Source organism: Coregonus clupeaformis, unplaced genomic scaffold (genome assembly GCF_020615455.1).
Source record: "Coregonus clupeaformis isolate EN_2021a unplaced genomic scaffold, ASM2061545v1 scaf0012, whole genome shotgun sequence".
Classification (NCBI taxonomy): Eukaryota; Metazoa; Chordata; class Actinopteri; order Salmoniformes; family Salmonidae; genus Coregonus; species Coregonus clupeaformis.
The window spans coordinates 1396526-1419248 of record NW_025533467.1 but is presented as its reverse complement, the minus strand read 5'-3'; the positions used below and the strand labels follow the sequence as shown (position 1 = coordinate 1419248).

The 22723-nt window shown below is 40.8% G+C and overlaps 1 protein-coding gene across 5 annotated transcripts; it reads left to right on the top strand.

Moving 5' to 3' along the window:
• Nucleotides 1–97: 97 nt before the first annotated feature.
• On the top strand, nt 98–21971 carry LOC121545454 (poly(rC)-binding protein 2-like). Of its 5 annotated transcripts, none has more exons than XM_041855994.2 (13): nt 98–253; nt 1258–1391; nt 1660–1683; nt 2092–2124; nt 2374–2490; nt 2750–2881; nt 3283–3414; nt 3594–3668; nt 8484–8525; nt 18581–18653; nt 18758–18813; nt 20477–20646; nt 20793–21971. In XM_041855994.2, exons 2-13 carry the CDS (start codon nt 1323–1325, stop codon nt 20827–20829), a joined length of 960 nt encoding a protein of 319 aa, XP_041711928.1. In that variant the 5' UTR covers nt 98–253; nt 1258–1322; the 3' UTR covers nt 20830–21971. The 5 variants fall into 5 exon arrangements, with proteins under 5 accessions (XP_041711928.1, XP_041711924.1, XP_041711929.1 ...); XM_041855990.2 differs by having other exon boundaries at nt 8484–8543; XM_041855995.2 differs by having other exon boundaries at nt 99–253; nt 3283–3411.
• Nucleotides 21972–22723: the final 752 nt, after the last annotated feature.

The following is a 22723-nucleotide window of genomic DNA, read 5'->3' as shown; positions in this document are numbered from 1 at the left end:
AAAAATAAAATTGTGACGACAGCCAGGGTTTTTAATGGGTGGGGTTAACTCGTGGGGGAGGATCGGGGTAAAGGTGAAAGTTGAAATGTTTTCCTTTTGTTGTCTTTTGTGTTAAGCAGAAGAGTGGAACCCGATCGAGCAGCAGCGTCTCTTCCCTTTTCCCCGAATCCTTTTAAAATTCCCTCCCGAACCTCTTCCCTTCTACCCTTAACACCCTACCCTCCCCCTAAACACATCTCACGGTACGGTTCAGGTAAGGCTGCCCTAACTACTGCATTTTCTTTGGAGTGAAGGACAGGGTTAACGGCGCCTGAATGAGTCTCAGGACCTAGGCCGCAGCATTCAAAATTGCGGATTATCGTCACTCATGCTAGTTTGCTAACATTGTGCTCATTCTGATTTGATAAGTTAGCCAGTTAACGTTAGCTACCTTCCTTTTTAACCAAGCTAGTTCTTGGTTTTAAAAACAACCCAACTAGAAAATATGCAGCTTGCATAATATTGATGTATCCTCACTCTACTGTACCAAAGGTATGGACCGTTTCTCATTCATTGATTCATCAACTTTAGGTTTTTCAACTTAAACTAGTTTAGCTAGCCAATGTCACTACTAGCCATACTGTTGGCTAGCTTACTCGCCATTTCAAGCAGGCAATTGATGCTTGCTGGATAGCTTGGCTTCTTTGGTATTTTATTTCCACTATAGCAAGCATTCTGGTTTATATGCATGACCAAGAAATACACACTTATTTTAAACAAAGTTACTGTAGTAGCTAGCTAGTAACGTTTGCTAGCTATATATATATAAACGTTACTAGCTAGCTACTACAGTAACTTTGTTTAAAATAAGTGTTTTGTATTTTCCAAGGTGCCAATAAATGTAGTTAGCTAGCTAGCTAATGTTAGCAACTAAGGCTAGTTAGCGTCGCTACACAAGGCTTTTTCGTTCCAAGTTGTTTTACGTTAGCTAATCAATAGGCCGTTAACTAGCTAGCTACTATCTGTCTCTGAACCGGTACACTGCAATATGAACGGAGTTAGTGAATCTTGGGTGTAGTTAATGAGTCAAGTTAATCGACGTGATTCACTGACGAGATGGCATCATCAGACTGGTATCAATCTGGTCAGCACACTCAGCAGCTAGTTTCATTCTTTTCAGCTTAATCCTCTGTAGAACAGTAGCTAGTACTGTTTGTTGGTTGCCCTCTGTAACTTAACACTTGTTCATTTATCTCTCTGGTCCCTCTTGTCTTGCAGACCTGATACTTTTGAACAACGACTCGACTTCTTGGCCAGTCTAGACTTCAGACACTACAACAGCTATGGACACCAGTGTGGTTGAAGGAGGGCTCAATGTCACCCTTACCATTAGGCTACTTATGCATGGAAAGGTGAGTGTGAACAGGAGATGGACGATAGAGTTATGACCATTACACCGTGGTTGTCCCATTCACAAACCTCATTCATTACTGTGAATAGTCAGCATAAACCTAATCTCTTACCACTGTCTTTAGTCGGGCACCAGGGACTAGCATAACTTAGATATAATGGGCAAAACTACTACAGACAGGTTTCTTTCAGTCTTGGGTAAAGCTATTGTTAAGTGAATATGAAAAACGGATGGATTAGTGATTGTGTTATTGCTTTTCTTATCTGCAGGAGGTTGGAAGCATTATTGGCAAGGTGAGTGTGCCGTTTTCCTGATGTTTCTCACTGTGTTCGGCTTTGCACTGTTCAATCATGGCTGTGACTGTTGTGTAAACATCTAGCAGCTTTTAGCAGTGTAGGTATATTTCCATACACTGTATGGGTTGCACTAAAACAGTCTGTGGGAAGCCAGAAGTTTAAATAAAATTTCATTTCAACTTACAGAGAGGAATTGGGTCTACAACAGACCCAAGTTTGGAAAGTCAGTTTAATAATGCATTCCTTTAGATATTGTCTCAAATTCCCCCACGTCATATCACCAACCATCCTGCCCAACGGCCCAGTAATTTGGACTGTTTTTGTGCAACCCAATACAATCGGGAGCAACGGTAGTGTATGTAAATGCGGCTAGTAAATATTGTGGATCCTGTGCTTTATCTGCAGAAAGGAGAGTCTGTGAAGAAGATGAGAGAGGAGGTGAGTTGTCTGTCATTGCATTGAGGCCATATGGAACTGTTGAAAGGAGTTTGAGAGAAGTAGACAATTCTAAACATTTTCCATGTCTGATTCTGACTCATGCTTCAGGGTTGACAGATTGTGATTTTAGAACCAAAATCAGGCCAGCACTGACAGAGCTTTAATGACTGAATTCCTAAATGCAATTAAATATATGGAGTCTTAATATTTTAGCATTGTAATAACAAAACAAGTGACTGTCTTGTGCAGAGTGGTGCTCGTATCAACATCTCAGAGGGGAACTGCCCAGAGAGGATCATCACCCTGGCAGGCCCCACCACCGCCATCTTTAAAGCCTTCTCCATGATCATCGAGAAGCTGGAGGAGGTTCGAATGACTCCTAACTACAGATTTCAAACAGTCAATGTATAACGTTTCAATCAGACTGGAAATGTATTACTATGAAATTGTAAAGAAAATATTTTTTATGCACCCATAAACACACCATTTTGGAGTAAAACTACTTGTAGCAATTTCTGATTTTGCATAGTAAAGATCCTATAACATCTATAGGACCTAGATTCTAGGTCTTTGGACTGATGTCATCCTGACCAGTGTCTCTTGTCTCCTGCTCTATTCCCCACAGGACATCAGCAGCTCAATGACTAACAGCACGGCCACCAGCAAACCACCAGTCACCCTGCGCATCGTTGTGCCTGCCAGCCAGTGTGGCTCCCTCATCGGCAAGGGCGGCTGCAAGATCAAGGAAATCCGAGAGGTAAGTACAGTACAGCCATACAGGAGGCAGTCATCATCACAGCTGTGGGTTTCATGAGATGTATTCTAAAGAGAAGTATTGGCAATGGAATTTGAAAAACCCTTAGGAAATTATTCCAAAAACCTTTTTTGCCCATTTGGCCAGTCAAGTTATGATTGGAGGATTCTTGCCCAGATTCTTCAACACCTATCGTTGAACCCAATGATCCAACCTGTACTGAGACACCATGGTTCTTTTCACCTAAGAATAATGCATCTTTGTCACTGGGTCACCACATGAAATTTTAATAATATGTTTATTCAAAGAACTAGCTGTATTATTATTATTGTCTGACGATATTTTAAAGAGAACTCGGGAACACTAACTGAACACTGTTGACCCTTCTGTCTGTCTCTTTGTAGTCGACAGGAGCTCAGGTACAGGTGGCAGGGGACATGCTGCCTAACTCCACGGAGCGTGCCATCACCATTGCAGGGACCCCCCAGCCCATCATTGAGTGTGTCAAGCAGATCTGTGTCGTCATGCTTGAGGTAGTAGTATGGGAACAATGGCGCACAATTTTTCTTGAATTTTCTATTTCATCAGGATTGTCAAGAATGTTACTTAGCTTCCTAATTTATATCCATTGTTTTTCTACATGTCTGCAAAATAACTGTGTATGTATAGTTTCCAGTTCCTAATAGTTGATTTGTTTCTCTCTCTCTCTCCTCAGTCTCCGCCTAAGGGTGTAACCATCCCTTACAGGCCCAAACCCTCAGGCTCTCCTGTGATCTTTGCAGGTGGTCAGGTAAATAAACCAACCTAATTAATTGGTCTGTAATTTATGTAAGTTGTTTTCTAATTAAGTTTCCCTTCTAAAATGATAGCATTGTCAGTTGTTTTAGGGAAGTTGAATACCACTGTATTTTTAAGTCTGTGTTTCTACATTTCAGTAGAGTATTATTCTGCACTGTGCAGATGTCAGCACCATTGCCGATTGGCCAGGATTTCTATGTTAGGGGTTAGAAATCCCCTCCAGTAATTGTAGAGTAGCTGAGCTGACAGATGGGTTGAATGTCAGCTGGAGGGCGCGTGTGCGTTACCCACGTCTATATTGTTGTTTTGTGTGTATGTGTTCTTTGTGTGGGTAGGTGTTCGTGTGTTTAGTGTATATATAGTGCCTGTCATAAGTATTCACCCCATTTGGGTTCATTATTCATTCACATTTTATTGTTACAAAGTGGGATTAAAATTGATTTCATTGTCATGTTTTGTCAACGATCTACACAAGATACTCTTGTCAGTGGAAGAATATATATATATATATATATAATTTTTTTTTACCTTGATTAGATAAGTATTCACCCCCTAAGTCAACAATGCATGTTAGAAACACCATTGGCAGCGATTACAGCTGTGACTCTTCTTGAATAAATCTCTTAACATTTTAACACTTTTTACATATTAGTTATTTAGCAGACGCTCTTATCCAGAGCGACTTACAGGAGCAATTAGGGTTAAGTGCCTTGCTTAAGGGCACATCGACAGATTTTTCACCTAGTCGGCTCGGGGATTAGAACCAGCGACCTTTCGGTTACTGGCACAACGCTCTTACCCACTAAGCTACCTGCCGCCCCTTAAGCGCTTTGCACACCCGGATTGTGCAATATTTGCCTATTATTATTTTCAAAAGCTCTGTCAAGTTGTTGGGGGGATCATGGCTAGACAGCAATTTAAGTCTAGTCATAGATTTTCAAGTAGATTTAAGTCAACCGTAACCTGGCAACTCAGGAACATTTGATGACTTCTTGATAAGCAACTCAAGTGTAGATTTGACCTTGTGTTGTAGGTTATTGTCCTGCTGAAAGGGGAATTATTTTCCCAGTGTCTGGTGTAAAGCAGACTGAAGCATGTTTTCCTCTAGGATGTTGGCTGTGCTTAGCTCCTTCCCGGTTCTTTGCCGATGTCAAGCATACCCCCAACATGGCAGTGATGTGTTGGATTTGGGAGGCAGGTAGGCTAGCGGTTAGAGCGTTGGGCCAGTTACTGAAAGGTCGCTGGTTCGAATCCCGAGCCGACAAAAATTTGTGCCCATGAGCAAGGCACTTAACCGTAATTGCTAAATGATTAAAATGTAGCCTTAATGTAAATTTGCCCCAAACATTAGGCTTTGCATTTAGGCCAAAGAGTGTATTCCTTTGTTGTTTTTTCTTCTCAGTATTACTTTAGTGCCTTGTTGCATACAGGATGCATGTTTTGAAATATTATGTATATTTGTATTATTTTCTATTGTACAATGTTGTTGATCCATCCTCAGTTTTCTCCCATCACAGCCATTGAACAGGTTCCTTCTTGTCCTGCAGCTCAGTACAGAAGGACGACTGTATCTTTGATGTATCTGGGTGGTTTAATTACATAATCCACAGCATAATTATCAACTTGACCATGCTTAAAGATATATTAAATGTATAATTTGTTATTTTTACCCATCTACCAATCACTGCCCTTTATGGGGTTTTCGGGGAAAAACTCAGTTCTTTGTAGTTTAATCTGTGCTTGAAATTCAATGCCTCAAAGTGCATTCGGAAAGTATTCAGACCCTTTAACCTTTTCCACATTTTGTAACGTTACAGCCTTATTCTAAAATTGATTAAATTGATTTTTTTCCATCAATCTACACACAATACCCCATAATGACAAAGCAAAAACAGGTTTATAGAAATGTTTGCAAATTTATTTTTTAAAAATTAACTGAAATATCACATTTACATAAGTATTTAGACCCTTTACTCAGTACTTTGTTGAAGCACCTTTGGCAGCGATTACAGCCTTGAATCTTCTTGGGTATGATGCTACAAGCTTGGCACACCTGTATTTGGGGAGTTTCTCCCATTCTTCTCTGCAGATCCTCTCAAGCTCTGTCAGATTGGATTGGGAGCAGTCCCTGCCACTGAAAAACGTCCCGACAGCATGATGCTGCCACCACCATGCTTTACCGTAGGGATGGTGCCAGGTTTCCTCCAGACGTGACGCTTGGCATTCAGGCCAAGGAGTTCCGTCTTGGTTTCATCAGACCAGAGAATCTTGTTTCTCATGGTCTGAGAATCCTTTAGGTGCCTTTTGGCAAACTCCAAACGGGCTGTCATGTGGCTTCCGTCTGGGCACTACCATAAAGGCCTGATTGGTGGAGTGCAGCAGAGATGGTTGTCCTTCTGGAAGGTTCTCCCATCTCCACAGAGGAACTCTGGAGCTCTGTCAGAGTGACCATCGGGTTCTTGGTCACATCCCTGACCAAGGCCCTTCTCCCCCGATTGCTCAGTTTGGCCAGGCAGCCAGCTCTAGGAAGAGTCTAGGTGTTTCCAAACTTCTTCCATTTAAGAATGATGGAGGCAACTGTTCTTGGGGACCTTCAATGCTGCAGAAATGTTTTGTTACCCTTCCCCAGATCTGTGCCTCGACACATTCCAGTCTCGGAGGTCTACGGACAATTCCTTCGACCTCATGGCTTGGTTTTTGCTCTGACAATCACTGTCAACTGTGGGACCTTATATAGACAGGTGTGTGCCTTTCCAAATTATGTCCAATCAATTGAATTTACCACATAGCAATGGGTCTGAATACTTACATTTTACATTTAAGTCATTTAGCAGACACTCTTATCCAGAGCGACTTACAAATTGGTGCATTCAACTTAGGTAAATAAGGTATTTGTTATTATTTATTTGCAAACATTTCTAAAACCCTGTTTTTGCTTTGTCATTATGGGGTATTGTGTGTAGATTGCTGAGGGAAAAATATAATTTAATCAATTTTAGAAAAAGTAACAATATGGAAAAAATCAAGGGGTCTGAATACTTTCCGAATGCACATGTATGTATGTATGTATGTATGTATGTATGTATGTATGTATGTATGTATGTATGTATGTATGTATGTATGGGGGACAGAGGAAGGGGTAGTCATTCAACTCCTATTATTTCACACAGAGTGAGTCCATGTAATTGATGTGATTTGTTAAGCCAAATTTTACTCTTGAACTATACTGAACAAAAATATAAACGCAATATGCAACAATTTCAAAATGTTTACTGCGTTACAGTTCATATAAGGAAATCAGTCAATTGAAATTAATTAATTGGGCCCTAATCTATGGATTTCACATGACTGGGAATACAGATATACATCTGTTGGTCACAGATGCCTTAATAAAAAGGTAGAGTTGTGGATCAGAAAACCAGTCAGTATCTGGTGTGACCACCATTTGCCTCATGCAGCACGACACATCTCCTTCGCATAAAGTTGATCAGGCTGTTGATTGTGGCCTGTTGAATGTTGTCCCACTCCTTTTCAATGGCTGTGCAAAGTTGCTGGATATTGGCCGGAACTGGAACATGCTGTCGTACATGTTGATCCAGAGCATCCCAAACATGCTCAATGGGTGACATGTCTGGTGAGTATGCAGGTCATGAAAGAACTGGGACATTTTCAGCTTCCAGGAATTGTGTACAGATCCTTGCGACATGGGGCCATGCATTATAATGCTGAAACATGAGGTGATGGTGGCGGAAGAATGGCATGACAATGACCCTCAGGATCTCGTTACGGTATCTGTGTGCATTCAAATTGCAATCAACAAAATGCAATTGTGGTTGTTGTCCGTAGCTTATTCCTGCCCATACCCTAACCCCACCGCCACCATGTGGCACTCTGTTCACAACGTTGACATCAGCAAACCGCTCGCCCACAAGACGCCATACACGTGGTCTGCAGTTGTGAGGCCGGTTGGACGTACTGCCAAATTCTCTAAAACGACGTTTGAGGCTGCTTATGGTAAAGAAATTAACATTTAATTATCTGGCAGCAGCTCTGGTGGACATTCCTGCAGTTAGCATGCCAATTGCACGATCCCTCAGAACTTGAGACATCTGTGGCATTGTGTGACTGCACATTATAGTGGCCTTTCATTGACCCAAGCACAAGGTGCACCTGTGTAATGATCATGTTGTTTAATCAGTGTCTTGATATGCCACACCTGTCAGGTGGATGGATTATCTTGGCAATGGAGAAATGCTCACTAACAGGGATGTAAACAGATTTGTGCACACCATTTGCGAGAAATACGCTTTTTGTGTGTATGGAACATTTCTGGGATCTTTTATTACATTTTATGAAACATGGGACCAACACTTTACATGTTTTGTTCATATTTTTGTTCAGTATAATTTAGGAATGCCTAAATTACTATTTTAGTTATTATATTTTTATTAGTACAAATGTGTAGAATTGTCTTTTCACTTTAACATTATGGAATATTTTATGTAGATCAATGGCAATCACAATGAAAACAATTTTAATCCCACTTTGTAACGCAACAAAACGCAGAAAAACAAATCCAAGGAGGTGACTACTTATGATACCTACATACAGCGTGTTGATGTATGAATTACCCCATAGCATTTTTCTCATTCCAGTCATCCAAGGACATAGGTCCCCAGTATACTACAGCCTGTGTGTGTTTGCGTATTTGTCTGTGCACGCACATTCACTTGGTGTGTGTATGCACGTGCATGCTCTTTGTTTTCGTTTCCCTCGCACCCTCCTAAGTACTGTTCTCTCATTGCAGGCATACGCTGTCCAAGGACAGCACGCCATTCCACAGCCTGACGTAAGTGAAGGTCATTCTGTAAGTGAGCCCATATATCTACACATACAGTCAACCCTCCTGGGTAGCCATGGCACCCACCCTCTCTCTATTACACGCTGTACTTTTTGTCCCTCCCCCCAAACCACCCAAGTTCCATTTTGAGTTTCAATCAATTCATGCACTGCAGTGATGCATCGCTAAGGCCTACTGGTAGTTTTAAACACAGTTGGTTGTTTCAATGATTAGTTGTTACCATGTGTTTTGTTTAGTTTCTCTGTACATCAATTATGTTTGATAGAAATTCTGAAATTAGGCTTTGAGTCATTGATTTGATTGTTGATGTGATCCTATGCTAGCCTTCTACTTTCAATCAATCCATTGTTTTGTGTTGAGTTGCTGCATGTATGGTAATCAGCAAAATTATTTGACCGCACAAACAGTGGCTTGCGAAAGTATTCACCCCCCCCTTGGCATTTTACCTATTTTGTTGCCTTACAACCTGGAATTAAAATAGATTTTTGGGAGGTTTGTATCATTTGATTTACATAACATGGCTACCACTTTTAAAGATGCAAAATAAAAAATGTTGTGAAATAATACAAAAAAACTGAACTTGAGCGTGCATAACTATTCACCCCCCCCCCTACTTTGTAGAGCCACCTTTTGCAGCAATTACAGCTGCAAGTCTCTTGGGGTATGTCTCTATAAGCTTGGCACATCTAGCCACTGGGATTTTTGCCCATTCTTCAAGGCAAAACTGCTCCAGCTCCTTCAAGTTGGATGGGTTCCGCTGGTGTACAGCAACCTTTAAGTCATACCACAGATTCTCAATTGGATTGAGGTCTGGGTTTTGACTAGGCCATTCCAAGATATTTAAATGTTTCCTCTTAAACCACTCAAGTCTTGCTTTAGCAGTATGCTTAGGGCCATTGTCCTGCTGGAAGGTGAACCTTCGTCCCAGTCTCAAATCTCTGGAAGACTTAAACAGGTTTCCCTCAAGAATTTCCCTGTATTTAGCGCCATCCATCATTCCTTCAATTCTGACCAGTTTCCCAGTCCCTGCCAATGGAAAAACATCCCCACAGCATGATGCTGCCACCACCATGCTTCACTGTGGGGATGGTGTTCTCGGGGTGATGAGAGATGTTGGGTTTGCGCCAGACATAGCGTTTTCCTTGATGGCCAAAAAGCTCAATTTTAGTCTCATCTGACCAGAGTACCTTCTTCCATATGTTTGGGGAGTCTCCCACATGCCTTTTGGCGAACACCAAACGTGTTTGCTTATTTTTTTCTTTAAGCAATGCTTTTTCTGGCCACTCTTCCATAAAGCCCAGCTCTGTGGAGTGTACGGCTTAAAGTGGTCCTATGGACAGATACTCCAATCTCCACTGTGGAGCTTTGCAGCTCATTCAGGGTTATCTTTGGTCTCTTTGTTGCCTCTCTGATTAATGCCCTCCTTGCCTGGTCCGTGAGTTTTGGTGGGCGGCCCTCTCTTGGCAGGTTTGTTGTGGTGCCATATTCTTTCCATTTTTAATAATGGATTTAATGGTGCTCCGTGGGATGTTCAAAGTTTCTGATATTTTTTTATAACCCTGATCTGTACTTACATTTTTACATTTGACTTCTCCACAACTTTGACCCTGACCTGTTTGGAGAGCTCCTTGGTCTTCATGGTGCCACTTGCTTGGTGGTGCCCCTTGCTTAGTGGTGTTGCAGACTCTGGGGCCTTTCAGAACAGGTGTGTGTGTGTGTGTGTGTATTATTATAATAATAATAATAATATGCCATTTAGCAGACGCTTTTATCCAAAGCGACTTACAGTCATGCGTGCATAATTTTTTTTTGTGTATGGGTGGTCCCGGGGATCGAACCCACTACCTTGGCGTTACAAGCGCCGTGCTCTACCAGCTGAGCTACAGAGGACCACCTGTGTGTGTGTGTGTGTGTGTGTGTGTGTATATATATATATATACACACACACACACACACACACACACACAGCGATATCATGTGACACTTAGATTGCACACAGGTGGACTTTATTTAACTAATTATGTGATTTCTGAAGGTAATTGATTGTACCAGATATTATTTAGGGGCTTCATAGCAAAGGGGGTGAATACATATGCACGCCCCACTTTTCCGTTATTTATTTTAATTTCACTTCACCAATTTTGACTATTTTGTGTATGTCCATTACAAGGAAACCAAATAAAAATACATTTAAATTACAGGTTGTAATGCAACAAAATGGGGGGAAAAACGCCAAGGGGGGTGAATACTTTTGCAAGGCACTGTCCTCCCGAATGGCGCAATATTCATATTTTCTTTGGTATTTTATTAGGATCCCCATTAGCTGTTGCAAAAGCAGCAGCTACTCTCCCTGAGGTACACACGAAACATGACATAATACAGAACATTAATAGACAAAAACAGCTCAAGGACAGAACTACATACATTTAAAAAAGGTACAAGTAGCCTACATGTCAATACATACACACAAACTATCTCGGTCAAATAGAGGAGAGGCGTTGCGCCGTGAGGTGTTGCATGATGTTTTTTTGAAACCAGGTTTGCTGTTCATTTGAGCAATATGAGGTGGAATGGAGTTCCATGCAATAATGGCTCTATATAATACTATACGCTTTCTTGAATTTGTTCTGGATTTGGGGACTGTGAAAAGACCCCTGGTGGCATGTCTGGTGGGGTGTGTGTGTGTGTGTGTGTGTGTGTGTGTCAGAGATGTGGGTATGTTGACTATGCAATCAATTTGGGATTTTCAACACATGAATGTTTCTTTATAAAAAGAAGTGATGCAGTCAGTCTCTCAACTCTTAGCCATAGTATTTATTTATATCAACCCTCTGATTACAATGAAGAGCAAGACGTGCCGCTCTGTTCTGGGCCAGCTCAGCTTAACTAGGTCTTTCCTTGCAGCACTCGACTGGACAAATAATAAAGATAAGAGAGAACTAGAGCCTGCAGGACTTTCTTTTTGGAGTGTGGTGTCAAAAAAGCAGAGCATTTCTTTATTACGGACAGACCTCTCCCCATCTTTACCGTCATTGAATCTATATGTTTTGACAGTTTACCATGACAGTTTACCATCTAAGATAACACCAAGTAATTTAGTCTCCTCAAGTTGTTCATCAGCCACACCATCCATTACCAGAGTCAGCTGAGGTCTAGAACTTAGGGAATGATTTGTACAAAATACAATGCTCTTAGTTTTAGAAAAGTTCAGGACCAGTTTATTACTGGCCACCCATTCCAAAACAGACTAACTCTTTGTTAAGGGTTTCAGTGACTTCATTAGCTGTGGTTGCTAATGTGTAGATGGTTGAATCATCAGCATACATGGACACACATGCTTTGTTTAATGCTGGTGGCATGTCATTGGTAAAAAATAGAAAACAGTACAGGGCCTAGAGCGCTGTTCTGTGGTATGCCACACTTTACATGTTTGACATTAGAGAAGCTTTCATTAACGAACACCCTCTGAGTTCCATTAGTTTGCTATATTGTGGATTCAGCGCGTAGGTTGAAAAGCCATAACACAACAGTTATGGTCAATAATATCAAAGGCTGCACTGAAATCTAACAGTACAGCCCCCACAATCTTATCAATTTCTTTCAACCAATCATGAGTCATTTGTGTCAGTGCAGTACATGTTAAGTGCCCTTCTCTATAAGCATGCTGAAAATCTGTTCATTTGTTTACAGAGAAATATCATTGTATTTGGTCGAACACCATTTTCCCCAACAGTTTGCTTAGAGCTGGCAGCAAACTGATAGGTCTGCTGTTAGAACCAGTAAAGGCCCTTTACCACTCTTGGGTACCGGAATTCCTTTGGCTTCCCTCCAGGCCTGAGGACAAAGACTTTCCTCTAGGCTCAAATTAAAGATATGACAGATAGGAGTGGCTATAGAGTCAGCGACCATCCTCAGTAGCTTTCCATATCTAAGTTGTCAATGCCAGGAGGTTTGACATTATTGATCAATAACAATTCTTCCACCTCTCCCATACTAACTTTACAAAATTCAAACTTGCAATGCTTTTCTTTCATTTTGTATTTTTTCTGCATGAGTACGATGGCTCACTGTTCGTTGTTGGCATTTCCTGCCAAAGTTTGCCCACACTGCCAATGAAGTAATCATTAAAATCATTGGTAAACATCAGATGGTTTTGTGATGAATAAGCCATCTGATTCAATGAAAGATGGAGTTGAATTTGTCTTTCTGCCGATAATTTCATTTAAAGTACACCAATGTATTTTTCCATCATTCTTTATATCATTGATCTTGGCTTCATAATCTGGTTTCTTCTTTTTGTTGAGTTTAGTCACATCTCTCAATTTGCAGTAAGTCAGCCAATCAGATGTGCAGCCAGACTTATCAGCCACTCCTTTTGCCCCGTCTCTTTCAACCGTACAGTTATTCAATTCCTCATCAATCCATGGAGCCTTAACAGTTCTAACAGTCAGTTTCTTAACAGGTGCATTTTTATCAATAATTGGAAGAAGCATTTTCATAAATTAATCAAGTGCAGTGTCTGGATGCTTCTTATTAATCACATAAGACCAACAAATATTTTTAACATCATCCACATAAGTCACAGCAAAATATTTTGTATGATCTCTTATACACTATTTTAGGCCCAGCTTTTGGAACTTTGGCTTTCCTGGATATAGCCACTGTATTGTGATCACTGCATCCAATTGGCACAGACACAGCTTTAGAACAAAGTTCTACAGTATTAGTAAAAATGTGATCAATACATGTGGATGAGCTTGTTCCTGTAGTGTTTGTAAACACCCTGGTAGGTTGATTTTTAATAACCTGAACCAGATTATAGGCACTGGTTTGACAGCTTGATGAAAACCAGTCAATATTCAGGTCACGAAGAAAGTAGACTGCTCTGTTTACATCACATACACTATCAAGCATTTCATACATATTATTTAGATACTGACTGTTAGCACTTGGTGGCCTATAGCAACACCCCAAAAGAAAAGGCTTTAGATGTGCCAAGTGAACCTGCAACCACAACACTTTAATATCACTTGACATAAGATCTTCTTTAAGCATTACAGGGATATGGCTCTGAATATATCCAGCAACACATGTCCCTTAAGCATTTCTGTCTCTTCTATAGATGTTATATCCTTGTATTGCTACTGCTGTATCATCAAATGAATTATCTAAGTGAGTCTCAGAAATGGCTAATATATTTACATTTTAGTCATTTAGCAGACGCTCTTATCCAGAGCGACTTACAGTTAGTGAGTGCATACATTTTCATACTGGCCCCCCGTGAGAAACGAACCCACAACCCTGGCATTGCAAGCGCCATGCTCTACCAACTAAGCTACAGGGGATATATGAAGGTTATCTGACGTTAGCAAGTTATTGATTTCTTGAACCTTATTTCTAAGGCTACATATTTTAATGAGCTATTTTCTGCCTTTTCCTGGGTAGCTTATCAGACAGATATAATATGGAAAAGAGCAGTCGGAAAGTATTCAGACCCCTTGACTTTTTCCACATTTTTGTTACAGCCTTATTCTAAAGTGGGTGAGAAAATAAATTCCCCTCAGTAATCTAAACGCTACCCCATAATGATACAGAAAAAACAGGTTTTTAGAAATGTTTGCAAATTTTATAAAAATATATAAATGATGAAATATCATATTTACATAAGTATTCAAACCCTTTACTCAGTACTTTGTTGAAGCACCTTTGGCAGCAATTACAGCCTTGAGTCTTCTTGGGTATGACACTACAAGCTTGGCACACCTGTATGTGGGGAGTTTCTCCCATTCTTCTCTGCAGATCCTCTCAAGCTCTGTCAGGTTGGATGGGGAGCGTCGCTGCACAGCTATTTTCAGGTCTCTCCAGAGATGTTCGATCGGGTTCAAGTCCGGGCTCTGGCTGGGCCACTAAGGACATTCAGAGACTTCCCCCAAAGCCACTCCTGAGTTGTCTTGGCTGTGTGCCTAGGGTCGTTGTCCTGTTGGAAGGAGAACCTTCGCCCCAGTCTGAGGTCCTGAGTGCTCTAGAGCAGGTTTTCATCAAGGATCGCTCTGTACTTTGCTCTGTTCATCTTTCACTTGATCCTGACTAGTCTCCCAGTCCCTGCTATTGATAAACATCCCCAAAAGCATGATGCTGCCACCACCATGCTTCTCCATAGGGATTGTGCCAGGTTTCCTCTAGATGTGACAGTTGGCATTCAGGCCAAAGAGTTCAATCTGGGTTTCATCAGACCAGAGAATCTTGTTACCATAAAGGCCTTATTGGTGGAGTGCTGCAGAGATGGTTGTCCTTCTGGAAGGTTCTCCCATCTCCACAGAGGAACTCTGGAGCTCTGTCAGAGTGACCATTGGGTTCTTGGTCACCTCCCTGACCAAGGCCCTTCTCCCCTGATTGCTCAGTTTGGCTGGGCGGCCAGCTCTAGGAAGTCTTGGTGGTTCCAAACTTCATCCATTTAAGAATGATTGAGGCCACCGTGTTCTTGGGGATCTTCAATGCTGCAGACATTTTTTAGTACCCTTCCTCAGATCTGTGCCTCGACATAATCCTGTCTCAGAGCTTTACGGACATTTCCTTTGACCTCATGACTTGGTTTTTGCTCTGACATGCACTGTCAACTGTGGTGCCTTTTCAAATCATGTCCAATCAATTGAATTTACCACAGGTGGACTCCAAGTTGTAGAAACATCTCGAGGATGATCAATGGAAACAGGATGCACCTGAGCTCAATTTCGAGTCTCATAGCAAAGGCTCCGAATATTTTTTATTTTATTTGTAATAATTTCTAAAAACCTGTTTTTGCTTTGTCATTATGGGGTATTGTGTGTAGATTGAGGGGGGGAAATGTATTTAATCCATTTTAGAATAAGTCTGTAACGTAACAATGAGGAAAAGGTCAAGGGATCTAAATACTTTCCGAATGCACTGTATGTGCATCCCTGCGTGTGTGTGTGTGTGTGTGTGTGTGTGTGTGTGTGTGTGTGTGTGTGTGTGTGTGCTCACTCACCGGCAAGTTTATTAGGTACACCCATCTAGTACTGGGTCGGTCCCCCCTTTGCCCTCAGAACAGCTGGAATTCTTTGGGGCATTCTACAAGGTGTCGGACATGTTCCACAGGGATGTTGTGTGTGTATATACAGTATTTTCCAAGATGCTCTATTGGGTTCAGGTCTGGGGACTGCGCAGGCCACTCAAGTAAACTGAACTCACTTTCATGTTCCAGGCGACAGTTTTCCACTCCTCAGTTGTCCGTTGTTGGTGATCGCGTGCCCACTGGAGCCGCTTCTTCTTGTTTTTAGCTGATAGGATTGGAACCCAGTGTGGTCGTCTGCTGCAATAGCCCGTCCGTGACAAGGATAGACTAGTTAAGCATTCCGAGATGCATTTCTGCACACCACTTGTGCTGCGCCGTTATTTGTTTGTTTGTAGCCTGCCTATTAGCTTGCAGGGTTCTTGCCATTCTCCTTCGACCTGTCTCATCAACAAGCTGTTTTCGCCCGGAGGACTGATGCTGACTGGATGTTTGTCGCACCATTCTCCGTAAACCCTAGACATTGTCGTGCGTGAAAAGCCATGTGATTCACTGTCTGTAGGAGCGATACATATTTGTGAACTCTGTGTGTGTGTGTGTGTGTGTGTGTGTGTGTGTGTGTGTGTGTAAAAATAAAGAAAAACCCTTGAATGAGTAGGTGTGTCCAAACTTTCGACTGGTAGTGTATCTGTGTGTGTACAGTGGGGGGGAAAAAGTATTTAGTCAGCCACCAATTGTGCAAGTTCTCCCACTTAAAAAGATGAGAGAGGCCTGTAATTTTCATCATAGGTACACGTCAACTATGACAGACAAAAAGAGAAAAGAAAATCCAGAAAATCACATTGTAGGATTTTTAATGAATTTATTTGCAAATTATGGTGGAAAATAAGTATTTGGTCAATAACAAAAGTTTCTCAATACTTTGTTATATACCCTTTGTTGGCAATGACCCAGGTCAAACATTTTCTGTAAGTCTTTACAAGGATTTCACACACTGTTGCTGGTATTTTGGCCCATTCCTCCATGCAGATCTCCTCTAGAGCAGTGATGTTTTGGGGCTGTCGCTAGGCAACACAGACTTTCAACTCCATCCAAAGATTTTCTATGGGGTTGAGATCTGGAGACTGGCTAGGCCACTCCAGGACCTTGAAATGCTTCTTACGAAGCCACTCCTTCGTTGCCCGGGCGGTGTGTTTGGGATCATTGTCATGCTGAAAGACCCAGCCACGTTTCATCTTCAATGCCCTTGCTGATGGAAGGAGATTTTCACTCAAAATCTCACGATACATGGCCCCATTCATTCTTTCCTTTACACGGATCAGTCGTCCTGGTCCCTTTGCAGAAAAACAGCCCCAAAGCATGATGTTTCCACCCCCATGCTTCACAGTAGGTATGGTGTTATTTGGATGCAACTCAGCATTCTTTGTCCTCCAAACACGACGAGTTGAGTTTTTACCAAAAGGTTCTATTTTGGTTTCATCTGACCATATGACATTCTCCCAATCCTCTTCTGGATCATCCAAATGCACTCTAGCAAACTTCAGACGGGCCTGGACATGTACTGGCTTAAGCAGGGGGACACGTCTGGCACTGCAGGATTTGAGTCCCTGGCGGCGTAGTGTGTTACTGATGATAGGCTTTGTTACTTTGGTCCTAGCTCTCTGCAGGTCATTCACTAGGTCCCCCCGTGTGGTTCTGGGATTTTTTTTTTCTTCTTGTGATCATTTTGACCCCACGGGGTGAGATCTTGCGTGGAGCCCCAGATCGAGGGAGATTATCAGTGGTCTTGTATGTCTTCCATTTCCTAATAATTGCTCCCACAGTTGATTTCTTCAAACCAAGCTGCTTACCTATTGCAGATTCAGTCTTCCCAACCTGGTGCAGGTCTACAATTTTGTTTCTGGTGTCCTTTGACAGCTCTTTGGTCTTGGCCATAGTGGAGTTTGGAGTGTGACTGTTTGAGGTTGTGGACAGGTGTCTTTTATACTGATAACAAGTTCAAACAGGTGCCATTAATACAGGTAACGAGTGGAGGATAGAGGAGCCTCTTAAAGAAGAAGTTACAGGTCTGTGAGAGCCAGAAATCTTGCTTGTTTGTAGGTGACCAAATACTTATTTTCCACCATAATTTGCTAATAAATTCATAAAAAATCCTACAATGTGATTTTCTGGATTTTTTTCTCAATTTGTCTGTCATAGTCGACGTGTACCTATGATGAAAATTACAGACCTCTCATCTTTTTAAGTGGGAGAACTTGCACAATTGGTGGCTGACTAAATACTTTTTTCCCCCCACTGTATGTGTTTATGTATGTATGTATGTATATATATATATATATATATATATGTGTATATATATATATGTATATGTATATATATATATATATATATATATATATATATATATATATATATATATATATATATATATATATATATATATATATATATATATATATATATATATATACACACACTACCAGTCAAATGTTTGGACACACCTACTCATTCAAAGGTTTTTCTTTTTTTTTACTTTTTTTTTTACATTGTAGAATAATAGTGAAGACATCAAAACTATGAAATAACACAGGGAATCATGTAGTGACCAAAGAAGTGTTAAACAAATCAAAATACATTTTATATTTGAGATTCTTCAAATAGCCACCCTTTGCCTTGATGACTACATGATTCCCTGTGTGTTATTTCATAGTTTGGATGTCTTCACTATTATTCTACAATGTAAAAATAAAGAAAAACCCTTGAATGAGTAGGTGTGTCCAAACTTTTCACTGGTAGTATGTGTGTGTGTGTGTGTATATATATATATATATATATATATATATATATATATATATATAAAATTGTGCTGATCATAGCCCTGTGTATCTCCTGGCTTATGGTTGCTGTCTCTCCTTTCATTCTCCCCTCTCTCTCTCCACCTCGCCCTCTCTGTCCATCTCTCACTCTTCCGCTCCACCTTTCCATCTCTCTCTATCCATCTTTCTCTCCACAGCTTACCAAACTCCACCAGCTGGCCATGCAGCAGAGCCCTTTCCCCATCGCTCCCAACAACCAGGGTTTCCAGGGTAGGTCACAGAGGAAGGATGGAGACGTGAAGCATTTCATTGACATGTTAGTTTGTACGGTGCATTGTTTGCTTTGTAGGCACTGAGTGTTTTTCTCTCTTTAGCTGGCATGGATGCTTCTGCACAAACTGGCTCCCATGAGCTGACCATTCCAAACGATGTAAGTGTCCCCGTCCACCCTTGAATTCTCTTACCTGTTCTCGATACTTCAGCTGAAGTTTCATGTAATTAATTCTGCCATTTTTTATTTTTCTAATATACTTGTCTGATCTGTGTTTCTAGCAGAAACATGTTTTAAATCAAACTTCCATTTTACAGTGCATTCGGAAAGTATTCAGACCCATTGCTATGTGGTAAATTAAATTGATTGGACATGATTTGGAAACCCACACACCTGTCTATATAAGGTCCCACAGTTGACAGTGCATGTCAGAGCAAAAACCAAGCCATGAGGTCGAAGGAATTGTCCGTAGAACTCCGAGACAGGATTGTGTCGAGGCACAGATCTGGGGAAAGGTACCAGAAAATGTCTACAGCATTGAAGGTCCCCAAGAACACACTGGTCTCCATCATTCTTAAATGGAAGAAGTTTGGAACCACCAAGACTCTTCCTAGAGCTGGTCGCCCCACCAAACTGAGCAATCAGGGGAGAAGGGCCTTGGTCAGGGATGTGACTTGTGAAACAAATTAAGTCAAATTTTTCTATGATGAAAGTATTACACAAGTCATACAAAAAAAAACCATAAACATCAGTTAATTTATTTGACATCCGATGGTCACTCTGACAGAGCTCCAGAGTTCCTCTGTGGAGATGGGAGAACCTTCCAGAAGGACAACCATCTCTGCAGCACTCCACCAATCAGGCCTTTATGGTAGAGTGGCCAGACGGAAGCCACTCTTTAGTAAAAGGCACATGAGCGCCCGCTTGGAGTTTGCCAAAAGGCACCTAAAGGAGTCTCAGACCATGAGAAACAAGATTCTCTGGTCTGATGAAACCAAGATTGAACTCTTTGGCTTGATTGCCAAGTGTCACATCTGGAGGAAACCTGGCACCATCCCTACGGTGAAGCATGGTGGTGGCAGCATCATGCTGTGGGTATTTTTTTCAGCGGCAGGGACTGGGAGACTAGTCAGGATCGAGGGAAAGATGAACGGAGCAAAGTACAGAGCGATACATGATGAAAACCTGCTCCAGAGCGCACAGGACCTCAGACTGGGGCGAAGGTTCACCTTCCAACAGGACAACGACCCTAAGCACACAGCAAAAACAACGCAGGAGTGGCTTCGGGACAAGTCTCTGAATGTCCTTGTGTGGCTCAGCCAGAGCCCAGACGTGAACCCGATCGAACATCTCTGGAGAGACCTGAAAATAGCTGTGCAGCGACACTCCCCATCCAACCTGACGGCTTGAGAGGATCTGCAGAGAAGAATGGGAGAAACTCCCCAAATACAGGTGTTCCAAGCTTGTAGCGTCATACCCAAGAAGACCCAAGGCTGTAATCGCTGCCAAAGGTGCTTCAACAAAGTACTGAGTAAAGGAACTAAATACTTATGTAAATGTGATAATTCCGTGTTTAATTTTTTATACATTTGCAACAATTTCTACAAACCTGTTTTTGCTTTGTCATTATGGGGTATTGTGTGTAGATTGAGCAACATTTTTTATTTAATACATTTTAGAATAAGGCTGTAACTTAACAAAATGTGGAAAAAGTGAAGTGGTCTGAATACTTACTGAATGCACTGTATCTCTTGAGAAGAGTGGTTGAACTGTCTTCTATTCTCTGACTCACTCTCTCTCTCTCTTCCCCGCCTTGCCTCAGTTGATTGGCTGCATCATTGGCCGTCAGGGGGCTAAGATCAATGAGATCCGTCAGATGTCTGGGGCTCAGATCAAGATCGCCAACCAAGTGGAGGGCTCCTCTGACAGGCAGGTGACCATCACCGGCTCCCCTGCCGGCATCAGCCTGGCTGAGTACCTGATCAACGCCAGGTAAGGGACAACATGCTGGAACTACTGATATGCCAAGTCATGGTTCAGAATAAGAGGACTAGACTTGTATGACTGGGAAATCAAAGCAGCTTGTATTCAAAGGTTAGTTTGTTTTGATTCACCTCTTGTTTGTTGTGTTGCTGTAGGCTGTCCTCTGAAGCTACTGGACTGGCAGCCAACTGACACGGAGGATCTTCATCAGCACCTGACGTAACCCCCCCCTACTTTTTACAGAGAGTCCCTCACTGAAGTTAATGCAAAAACCAAGTATTCTCAACTTACTGTTTTCTCTTTTCCTTTGGTTAAACACCTATATACTCAGCTGTAATTACATCAATGTATTTTATTTATTTATTATGTTTTTAAATTCCCTTTGCAAATAGTTATTTTGAAAGATATTTCGTTGGTAATCTTTTGTTTTTTTTCTGTTTTGACCTTAAAATCTGAAAAAAGTTTGGGGAAAATCTGAAAAGGCATATTTTTTTGGTCAGGTTTTTCTTACAAAATATTGTACAAAAAAATTTGAAGAAAAAAAGACCCAATAATGACATACTAGATGGACTGTTCTTTCCCTGCATTTGATGAATTTTTATCTGTATTTATTTTTATTTAATACACACCAGTCCTCGTGTTAGAATTCTCTGATATTTGACATTCTTTAAAGCTGAACTTCCAGAACGGGGCAATGGGTATACGTGGGGTGTAAATGATGTATTCTTTAAAAAAAAATGTAATGAAAGACGATGTCAGAAATGAATTGAAACGTCGCTCTCTAAAGTGGGACTATGAGGAGTATTTTTAACTGAATTCTGTGTCACCTCTTATTTGCTGTATAATTATTTTGTCATTCCTGTTTCCATCCTTTTTTTTTTTTTAAGGACATTTGAGTGTTGTTGTGTACTGGATTCTGATAGGGTTGGGTGGGTGGGGCATGGTAACCCGGAGACAACGGGCCAGAGGAATGGATTTCTTTTCTCAGAAATTACTAAAATAATAATTATAATAACATTTGAATATTTGTTTTAAATAGAGAAAATATTTTTTTTAACTGCTGGGGGGTTGGGGGTTGCTGCAAGGGGCAAAACTCCCCAAAATGACTTGTGGGTCTTTATATGATCCGACTTGAGGTATTCATTTAAAATAACTAGAAGGAAGATTATAGAACTAACACTAGTTTTCCTCCTTTGCCTGGTCAGATTTTATTTTGTATTATTCTTTGCAGGATGAAGAAACATGTTTTTGTGCATGTTTTCAAACTATTGTAGATTTGGGTGCAACTGAATTGTTGAACTTAAAATAAATAAAAATGTGAAATGCTAAAACTACCTCTGGCTGTAAGCAGTCTTTTTTTTATTTAAAACTTTCCTGTGGTAAAAATGAGTAACTTTTCTACTACTAATGTAAAAAAATAAAATGTGATAAACTGCCTGAGCCCACTGAAAAGGAATGGTACAATGTAGTTCAGTTATTATGTTTGATTAGATTTTTATTGGATTTTACTTTCTTGTCATACAGGGGCATCACCTAGTCCTAGGGTCTTCAACAAGCTTACATGTTCCCAAACTTCACACCTCGGAAGATTTACCAATACAGTATTTTTTTTAAATTGTTGCTCATAATATTTGGATTTTGATATCATTCCTATTTTCCAGTTACAATGTGAAAACCTCTATTGAAATTCAAAGGATGCTTACTATTCCACTACTACCACCAGAAAGCAGTATTCTTTCTCTGTTTTGGCTAATTCCTGTGTGATCTTAAAGGGATGTGTATTCAAAACTCAGTGGTAGGAGAGTTAAGATAAAAGTATGACTTTAACATTACCAGCTGAGGGACCTATCCATGAAAGAACATTTCGGTGAGATTTTCATTCCCCTTTGACATCATAACCTTTTCTTAATTTCCAACATCAATAATAAAAACAAAAAATGATATGGAAATAATACAGGGTAAAAAAGTGTAAACCTTCTCACAAAATATTAAACAGACACATCCAAAACTTAAAATTATAAGCATGTGTAGTCATGCATTTGTTCATTGAGCTGCATACTGCTTTTTCTTACATCAGTTCTTATCT